Source organism: Nanorana parkeri, unplaced genomic scaffold (genome assembly GCF_000935625.1).
Source record: "Nanorana parkeri isolate BGI_ZX_2015 unplaced genomic scaffold, ASM93562v1 scaffold90, whole genome shotgun sequence".
NCBI classification, from domain to species: Eukaryota; Metazoa; Chordata; class Amphibia; order Anura; family Dicroglossidae; genus Nanorana; species Nanorana parkeri.
In genome coordinates this window covers 1,456,502-1,466,414 of record NW_017306358.1, presented here as the reverse complement: position 1 = coordinate 1,466,414, position 9,913 = coordinate 1,456,502, and the positions used below count along the sequence as shown (strand labels likewise).

Here is a 9,913-nt window from a genome sequence, read left to right as displayed (position 1 = left end):
ATATATAATCTATAGATATCTATCTATCTAGATATATAGATATCTATCTATCTAGATATATAGATATATAGATATCTATCTATCTAGATATCTAGATATATAGATATATATATCTATCTATATCGTAATATAAATGGGTAAGCCGTATTAGTCCAGTAGACAAGATGTAAAAAAAACAAAAACGCAGTATTGCAGTGTGCAATGATACCTTTCTTATAACAAAATATATAAAAGACAAGCTTTTCGGGAGTGAACCTCTCTTCTTCAGATTAGAAGCAATACTTAATACAATACTCAAGGATTGCTTCAGACCTGAAGAAGAGAGGTTCACTCTCTTTTTGTTAGTCCGGTAAGAAAGGTATCATTGCAAACTGCAATACTTTGTTTTTGTGTGTGTGTTTTTTTTAATTTTCATCTCTAGACCAAAACAAACACTTAACCTTGGCAGTGCAGTGACCGCCCCACTGCAAGGGTTAATTTGTAATTTGCTCAGACTTCTTATTTAAGAATATGCATAGGTAGTGCTCCTTTTCAGCCGTTTAGAAGCTGAAGGATTATTGTAAGAGCTACTAATGCAAAACACGTTTGCATTGGCTGAAAAACCTGGTGATGACGGTTGAATTAACTGTTTTCTAAACACTCTTTAAGTTCTGCACCACAATAACAATCTTTGCAGTGCCTGATTACAGCCAGCCATATTAAATGTCACCAAGTGTGCCATTATTGGCCACACTGTCACAAATAAACGAATGTTAATGCACTCTCCTTTCTATTTTTTTGAGGGTATGCTCACATGCCAGTATGCTGTCCTTTGAGGGCTGATCTTCAGTAGGTACACTGCTCCCTCCAACTGAACCTGGAGCTTATAGAAGCCAACACATGCACGCAACAAGGTTCCTCCAATCTTTGTTACTGGTAGCTAGTATGGGTATGTTATACCATACAGGCTGCCCTGGAAGTATATTCTGAAGCCTTCAATGTAAAAGTGTGAACACACACACGAGCACACATGTTGCAGTGCTACGTTAAACCTTTCCCAACAGTCTGTTTGTATAATCAATGTCTTTAGTGAAGATTTATTGCATCACACTTTGATATGGTTTCTGATACTGTTTATATTGTTATATGATATTAATTTTTGTAGTTCTAATCCCTTATTACTTCTGCTCCTGCTAAGGTGATTGTAATTATTGTGGAATAAAATTGATAATTTTTTTGAAAATGGTATACAAAACTCTTAATTTTTGAAGTGAGCATTGTTTTTATGTGGTGATGTGTGTGAGGGGTCAGGGGGAAAAAAAAACCCTCAGATGCTGCAGTGCCGTCCGTCCGTTTTTTTACTACGGGCGGACGGCAAGAGGTTAAGATACCGTTTCCCACTATATAGGACCATCTATTAGTCCTATAACCTTGAGTTCAAGTTGTGCTGATATGTGCATTGTCCATACGCATGGAGCCAATCACTGGGCAGCTTACTTGATTGGATTGCTTGGAGTTTTTTGCCTTTTGAACCAATATTTTAGTTCATCTATTGTACATACATTCCAGTTGTGGCCAGTGTGTTAACTGTTTATTGTGCGCCCTGTTTTTTTAGCTTTACAATGAAGAAGTACTTGATTTGTTTGATACAACGCGGGACATTGAGTCCAGGCATAAAAAATCAAATATCAAAATCCATGAAGATTCAACTGGTGGAATTTACACAGTTGGAGTCACAACACGTAATGTGACATCAGAGGCAGAGGTATGGTTTTTGTTAGTGTTCTATCAGATCTGTTTATTGCCAACTGATGAAACAAGTAGATTCCACTTGACTAATATTCTTTAGTAATAAAGATAACATGCAACAGCCATTCTTTATAAAGCTATTCAGGCCTCTCCTAGTTCTTTGTTTATTAATATCTGTTAAATGATAATCTTCTGTGTCAACTTCCAGATTTAAACTTTCTAGTTTGCTTTGGTGTCTGTAGGATGTCACCTTTCCTATGTATTTATGAATACGGGAGGTTCCCTGTATTATGATCACTAGCTGGAGAGCAGAAATATACATGGAACATACATATACATGAACATGTGCCCAATTATCTGTTGGCCCTTTTTTTTTTTTTACTGTTCACAGATATGAATAATCTCTATTTTATCATATACAGGACCCTTAAAGGTAAATTCCTCTTTGCAAAAAAAAGAATAAATGCACCAATATTGTAAAAAGAAATTGCATTGGAGCATACAAAGCATTGTAACCTCTGGCTGGGTTCACACCATTTTCGGGACCAGATTTGGAGCAGATCTGGAACATATTGCATTCCAATGATTACCATGATTTTGCTGCAATTGGAATTAAAACATTTTTTAGCTTAAAATGGTCTTACAGGTGCGTTCCATGCGTTTTGGTGCGTTCCAGTGCATTCCAGACCAGACAAAATAGGACTAGCAGTATTTTTCTGGTCTGGTCCGGAACGGACTGAGCTGGTGGGAACAGAGGCCAGAAATAGCATTGGGCTTCATATTGGGTCCGGCAACAGTCTGGTCTGGCCTGAAGGTAATCTGGATGTGGTGTGAATGGGCCCTCAATCAGTGGACTTCAGTTTCAATACTTAGGCTCCTGCAGACTGTCCCTCCTGTCCTAGGTCTGTAATGACCTACAGACCTTAATTTCTTAAGCTGGACTACAAGTGCAATGATATCACTGCTCTTTAGCTCCTTTTGAGATCTACTTTATAAGTCCGTCTGCCACAGTGACAGATGGAACTTGAATAAATGACGTGGCTGTAGGGGTGAGCCACACACCAAATTAAAAAAATACACAGAAGCACATAGAGAGAAGCACACTCGATTTAGGTAAGTGTGGGGGACTGCTGTAAGGCTCCCTAAATTTAAGTGGAACATGGAATGAAAACTGGAATTGGCCTGTGTGAAAACATTTTGTCTTGATAGTTTTAGAAACCTTCTTTTAAGAGCGTGTGCCTTACAAACAGCTTTTTCCCTGGTCTTACAATACATATGCGTTAGTTTCAGAAGGAGCTGCTTGAGTGTTATAGATTGAGAACCTTTCCTAGGTTTGGAATCCAACTAACTCATCACTAACGTAGTATTTTCCTCTATTTTCAGATGTTGCAGTGCTTAAAATTGGGTGCCTTATCTAGAACTACTGCCAGCACACAAATGAATGTGCAAAGTTCACGCTCTCATGCCATATTCACCATCCACCTTTGTCAAAGCCGTGTGTGTCCCAAATTTGACACAGTATGTTTGTATATATTTACTATGTATTTTTTTTTTTGTGTAGATGGATTTTTAGGGGTTTCTCTAAGTCAACAATGTTAGAGATTGGTGCACCCAAAACCAAGATCTTTGTTTTGGTTGGACACTAAATGGTTATGCAAAGTATAACAATATCCAAAACATAACAGTGAACTTCTCCTTTTTGCTTATGTTTGATCCATTGAATATACAATTGAAAGTGTTTTGTTATATCTGTTGAATAAGTGCAAACAACGAGCATGTTCATCCTGTCAGAAATCCAGGGAGCTGATAACTTCCTGTGCTCTCTGCCTCTGCTGAGTCTTATAAGTCAGCATTGTTTTCAGCTCTCTCTGTGGACAACAGAACAACTCCATCTATGATATGGAGAGAAGGGAAAAGTGTTCTCTTGCCTTGTTAAAGGGTGAGAACCTCCATAGATATTATAAGTGAGCATTGTCACCTTAGGGCAGACAGTGTGTAAAGCTTGAAAAATGAAAACAAGTTCTGCAACCACATCTAAGTACTGGTAAGCTGCAATATATAAAATACTTGTTCGGGGGCTAAGATATGTTTTAAAGTGACATTAAAGTCAAAAATATTTTTCCCTCCCCCAATGTTAATGTCAGCACTTACCTTAAATTAGGTTCCTAATCCGATCTTCTTCTTTCCTGTCCCTTTCATCTGTCCCTCCAGCGCTGCCGCGGGTCTCCGATCCAGCGCTGACGCCTCTGAGCCTGCTGGCACTTCCTGTCCCATGGTGTCTGCATGCGGGTGCACGCGTCCATAGACTTACCTTGTGTCTCTCCTTGTGTCCCAGCCAAAAATGTGATCTGCGCAGGCGCCCGCCCCAAGATGCTTTGCGGCCGCCCGAGATTTTTTACATTTTCGGACTGGAGCGCGCAGGGAAGACACTGGTAAGTATTAACCCTTTTCAAAGCTGTTTTTTTACACTTTTTGCATATATCTACGGTTTGCTAGTATTTACTGCTTGCTAGTAGTAGATATATGTAAAAACCCTGAGGCTTTAATTATCCTTTAAGTTCGATTATATGTGTAGGGAGATGTAATTTATGTAGATGGACAATTAAAATCCCTAGTTATGCACTTGTCCTCTCGTTTTCCTCCTTTGTTTTAAGAATGTGGAGGGTCATTAAACCCCCTGTTGTCCCATAGCTGCCTTGTTTAAACTAATTAATTCCAGAAAGCAGTGAAGTTCTCTTCACAAGAATTCACTGCTAGAACATTATTATTTTGGAAGGTTTTTTTTTTTTGTTATGTTGAAATTGTTCTTTTGTGTTCATTACTTTTTTAGGAGAATGACTTGGATAATAGGATAACATCTGAATCTACACAAGTGAATGAGTTTGAAACCCTTACTGCCAAGTTCCATTTTGTCGACTTGGCCGGATCAGAGCGACTTAAACGCACAGGAGCTACAGGTGACAGAGCTAAAGAAGGAATTTCCATCAACTGTGGGCTGGTAAGATTATGTGCTTATTTCACAATAGGCTACTATGTAACCTCTAGTTTTGTTCAAGTATAACACTTCTTAGAAGTGATGTAGCAATGTAAGACAGTAAATGTGTTTCCAAGTACATACCCAGGAAAATGTATTTGAAATCTGTGTTGACATAAACCTATTGTAACCTAATGGTACTCAACAGATGACAGGGCCTGAACTTATCTTTTAATGCCCACCACAGCATTGGGTGAGATTTGGAGATTTAACCTGCACGTATCTATGCTTTCTATTTGAGGACTATCAAGAGCTTACCTGCCTCCTGCACATTCCTGACTAAAAGTAAGGCTGCCCATTATAGTGATGTGCTAACGGGAACGTGCAGCAGGTGGAAGAAGGCTGATAAGCACTTAAAGCAGAAGTAAAGTAAAAAAAGAGCCTCCAGCATCTGTCATCTATAATATGCTTGTATGCACAACATATTAGCACATTATGGCAGTCTTACCTGCCAAAGCAATCCCCTCCAGTGCTGTGATGTCTTCTTCTGGGTCTTTGCCCACATGGTTGGCCAGGTCCGGATGACGTAACTCCCGCACATTCATGTGCCTAACCAGTAGATTGGTGGATTCTTTTCTAAGGCCTGGGAAGACTCTACTAATAAGCTCTTCTTGTTACATTGAGAGTGGAAGTGTGTATTGAGACAAGTAGCGGAGTACACACAAGTGGTTGTTTTGTAGCGTCCTTTTTCTGCAACTTCTGCCGGCACTGCTTGGAGCAATACTGAAAAGATAGCCAAGACGAGAAGTGTCTTTGTTATAAAGGTCATATAGCTGAATCTGATTTTTATAGACCTAAACATACTTAACGGATCAACAATCTTGGGTATAAGCATGAAGTGCTTTTATCATATACAACATTTTGTAAATATTCCCTACATGAGAAAAGGCACGTGGTTACACCTGGCCAGGCATGCTGCTGTTATTGAAACATGTCCAGAGGCTGCCTAGCTAAGGCAGACCGTTTCCTCCCTGGAGCAATAGGTTGTTGTATAGAAACTTAGTGAATATATTAAAAGTGATGTTTTTTTTGAACGTACAGCATACAGATGTAAAGATTTGCTGGATATCCTGTTGCTTGTTTGATATAAAACCCATGTTGATTTTCTTGGTTTCTTTAGCTTGTTTTGTAACTTTCTCTCATTTCTGATTTCATAGTTGGCTCTTGGGAATGTGATAAGTGCGCTAGGAGATAAAAGTAAAAAGGTCACTCATGTACCTTACAGGGATTCCAAGTTAACACGGCTTCTTCAGGACTCACTAGGGGGTAATAGGTATGTTTTTTTTAACGTTTATGATTGGATTGGTTTGTTGCACATAATTCACATAAAACAGTTTAAAACTGAATTCTGTCTTTGCTAGATTTCTTTTTTATTTTTACACCGGACAAGCTTAGACAAGACTGTAGTGTTGCATCGTTAAGAATTACTGATCTCCATGCAAAATGGACATGTTATGGGCTTATCTTGAAATGGTTGCAGAGGAACATAAACCCTGCTTTATTTGAGACTAATGTAATGCACAAAATAATCATGTGAAAGCACAGTGTTGCATAGCTATGCATAATCTCTGTGTATTAAGTATTACAGGTGCAGTTGCCTTCTTAAATTAATAGTTTAGGGTTAAGGTTTACAGGGTTGGGCCTGAGAAAGTTCATACTGATTTTTTTTTTTTTATTGGCTTGTAGACCTTAGTAGCGGAGCATGTGCAGTAAGTGCAGGGAGATCTTTTTCCTCATTATCACTATAGTAACAAGATCGTTACTGATTAAAATGACTGTCCCTTCTTGATATGATGGTTGTGACTGTCTGTGTGAAACTTCTGTAGGAACACTAGCAAAAAACAAGACAAGCTGTACATAACATAAACCGGGGTAGGCAACCTTGGCACTCCAGCTGTTGTAGAACTACAAGTCCCATGAGGCATTGCAGGACTCTGATAGTCGCAGATATGCCCCTCCTGAGCAAGAAGCCTAATGGGATTTGTAGTGTCACCACAGTTTGAGTATCATGGTTACCCACCCTTGACATTACCAGACATACCTGTATTTCACAGGCAGTCACTGTTTTAATATTCTTTACAACTGTGCATGGAAATTAGCAGACACTCCTAGCACATGTAAATGCATGTTATTGCTGAGAGTACAGGTGACCGTGATAACTGAAACTGACCATAAACATGTCACTAGCGATTGCATGTCAAAACTATTAGTATGTCCAAAGAAGTAAACAGGTGAATTTATAATTAAATCTTTATTTCGATGTAAAAAATGTGCTCGACAGTGTGAGGCTGAAAGAACAAGGGACATTAACAGTTGTCAAAGATTATGGTCATATTTATAAAGCAGTGTATGTGACAATTACCAAACATTTTCTGCAGATGAATCTTCCTGCTGCATGTGTTTTGTAAAGGACTGTGATTTGATTTACCACTAGTGAATGCTTGCTTGAGGTGCCCACAGGCATGGGTCCTGGGTCCATAACACTAGAGGCTCTAGTGTGAATGACATATGGGGGGATGAGTTAGCAGAGTTAGAGCTTACAATCTAAAAGCACCCTCCCTTTTAGATTGTAAGCTCTAACAGGCAGGGCCCTCCTTACCATCGTGTCTTGAATTGTATTGTAATTATAATGTCTCCCTTATATAGTAAAGCGCTGCACAAACTGTTGGCGCTATATAAATCCTGTATAATAATAAACTTAGGAAACAGGTGAAGGATCTCTACCGGGTCACAGGGGTTGATTGAAGACTTAATAATTGTCTCTATGTTCTGCTCTATTTTTTTTTTTTTTTTTAGTCAAACGATCATGATTGCATGCATCAGCCCCTCAGACAGAGATTTCATGGAAACTCTAAATACTCTTAAGTATGCCAATCGGGCACGTAATATCAAGAACAAGGTCATGGTTAACCAGGACCGAACCAGTCAGCAAATCAATTCCCTGAGGAATGAAATAACGCGACTCCAGATGGAATTGATGGAATATAAAACGGTACGTAAGGAAGTCGTTTATCGTATTTTGTAGCTGTAAGTATAGTTACAAGGGACAGGGGATGCTGATTCATGCATAACGCACATATAAAATGTTTGTTAAGCTCTACTGTTTTCTGCTGGAAATATAGAACAGTATTGATTTTGTTGATGGTCCTGAAATTGTTTTTTGTTCTCCCTTCCTGGAAATTGTAGGGTAAAAGAAATATCGATGAAAATGGCGTTGAGAGTATTAATGACATGTTCCACGAGAACGCAATGTTGCAAACAGAAAACAACAATCTGCGCATTAGAATTAAAGCCATGCAAGAAACGATTGATGCTCTGAGAACAAGGATCACCCAACATATGAGTGACCAGGCCGACCAAGTGATTGCAAGAGCAGGTACAGCTGTTTGGTCCTCAAGTTTTCTTCATGATTTATGACATGTAATAACCAAGGAAACTTCTCATGCTAAAAATATTGGAGACTGCCACTGCAGACCTGTCATTCTGTAAATGCTTTTACCTGGCTGTTATGGTGACCCTATTGGCTTTAATAGAGGCATAGGCCTGCATTAGGAATGCAGATAAGGAGTTTTGACTTGTCTGGTCTTGCTACCATATACTATATTTGACACCCCCCCCCTCCAAAAAAAAAAAAGTCAATGGAAGGGTCAATCGTCAAGCATTTATTAATGAGGTTTGCAGTGTTAACCCCCTTTCCCCCCTTATTTCTCTTTAAAGCATGAGAATAAAAACCTCCATAATATTCACACTATGTATGGGAATAAGCACAAAAAAAGCTAAATTTGTAAAACATTAGCTGCTCTGTAACAAAAGAAAAGTTATAGTCGCAAACACAGAGTGATGCATAAAGATGAAAATAGACTTTAAGGGAAATGGGAATAGAATATTCTTTGTGCTGTGTCACTAATTTAACTTTTAATTTAAAGGAAAACCTGCTTTAAAGGTGAACTCCAGACAATGATGAACATTTAAGATTTAAAATTCATGAAGGGAACATAGCCTTGCTTCTTAGTAGCTCTTGAAGGTCCTCGTTTATCCTGGTTATGGCAGAACTTGTAGCAGTTGGATACAACTGGACTTGTTCTCTAATGTTGAAGACGTTTCACTGCTTATCTAAGCAACTGGAAAGTAGAACTGAAGGTGCTGCTTGGATGAGCAACTAGCCCAACTCAATGTGTCTAACTACTACTAACTGAGTAGCTCAATTTGTTTGTCTGGGTATCACTGTAGTGCATACGTCCACTCCCTTTTGTTGTGAACCTATTGATTTGAGAATACCCTTTTGTGCATGTGTGCAATTCAGAGGCCAAAACAAATAGCTCTGGACAAGTAGAAAATTGGAGACACATAAAGAGTAATTACACTACTACATAATACAATTGGGTTTTAGATTATAAAATTATACAATTTTACAGTTTGAGTTAGAGCTGCGGCAACTAATCGACTAAATCTATAATAATCGATGATGAGAATAGTTGGCAACTATTCTCATCATCGATTAGTTGGTAGGGGAGAGAGAGAGAGAGAGAGAGAGAGAGAGAGAGAGAGAATATTTTTATACAACCAATCGATTAGTTGAAAAAATTATCAGGAAAATAATCGTTAGCTGCAGCCATAGTTTGAGTATTAGGGATGGTTGACCTTTTTAAAAATAAATTATCCCATTCATATGTTTGGTTCTACAAGGGATGTTCAGCTTTTTCATTCTTTGTTAAACATATTAAATAAATCCTCTGCCTAAACCATGGAACGTTTTGCTATTTCATGCATCGGGGATATTTTTTTAATAAATATCTAACCATGGAAAAGTTGATTATGTCACCTGTCAGGGAACTTTAAAATTATACCTGGCTAAGCCATGGAATGTTTGGTTCTTTTATTCATCATGGATCATATTTAAGAAATAAATGTTATATTTTTTTCCCAGTTGTTTTTTGGCGTGGGGGTTCACGTTCTGTAATAATTTGTGTTCATTTATGTGATAATTTTTTTAGTATTTGTATAAATATCTAAATGTATTTTTACAGGTGATGGAAATGAAGAAATAAGCAATATGATTCACAATTATATTAAAGAAATCGAAGACCTCCGGTACGTGGGGGTTTTTTCTTTTTTTTTTTTTTTTAAAGTTGTACCCCTCGCACATGTACG

At 38.2% G+C, this 9,913-nt stretch overlaps 1 protein-coding gene across 1 annotated transcript in view; it reads left to right on the top strand.

The window, feature by feature from the left end:
* KIF21A (kinesin family member 21A) overlaps positions 1-9,913 on the top strand; it is a 145,024-nt gene that overhangs the window by 60,819 nt on the left and 74,292 nt on the right. Inside the window, exons 4-10 of the mRNA XM_018552516.1 lie at positions 1,595-1,744; positions 3,112-3,246; positions 4,559-4,726; positions 5,920-6,035; positions 7,559-7,754; positions 7,949-8,138; positions 9,790-9,853. Of these exons, the coding sequence (XP_018408018.1) occupies positions 1,595-1,744; positions 3,112-3,246; positions 4,559-4,726; positions 5,920-6,035; positions 7,559-7,754; positions 7,949-8,138; positions 9,790-9,853 (1,019 nt within the window). The remainder of the gene's footprint in view (positions 1-1,594; positions 1,745-3,111; positions 3,247-4,558; positions 4,727-5,919; positions 6,036-7,558; positions 7,755-7,948; positions 8,139-9,789; positions 9,854-9,913) is intronic.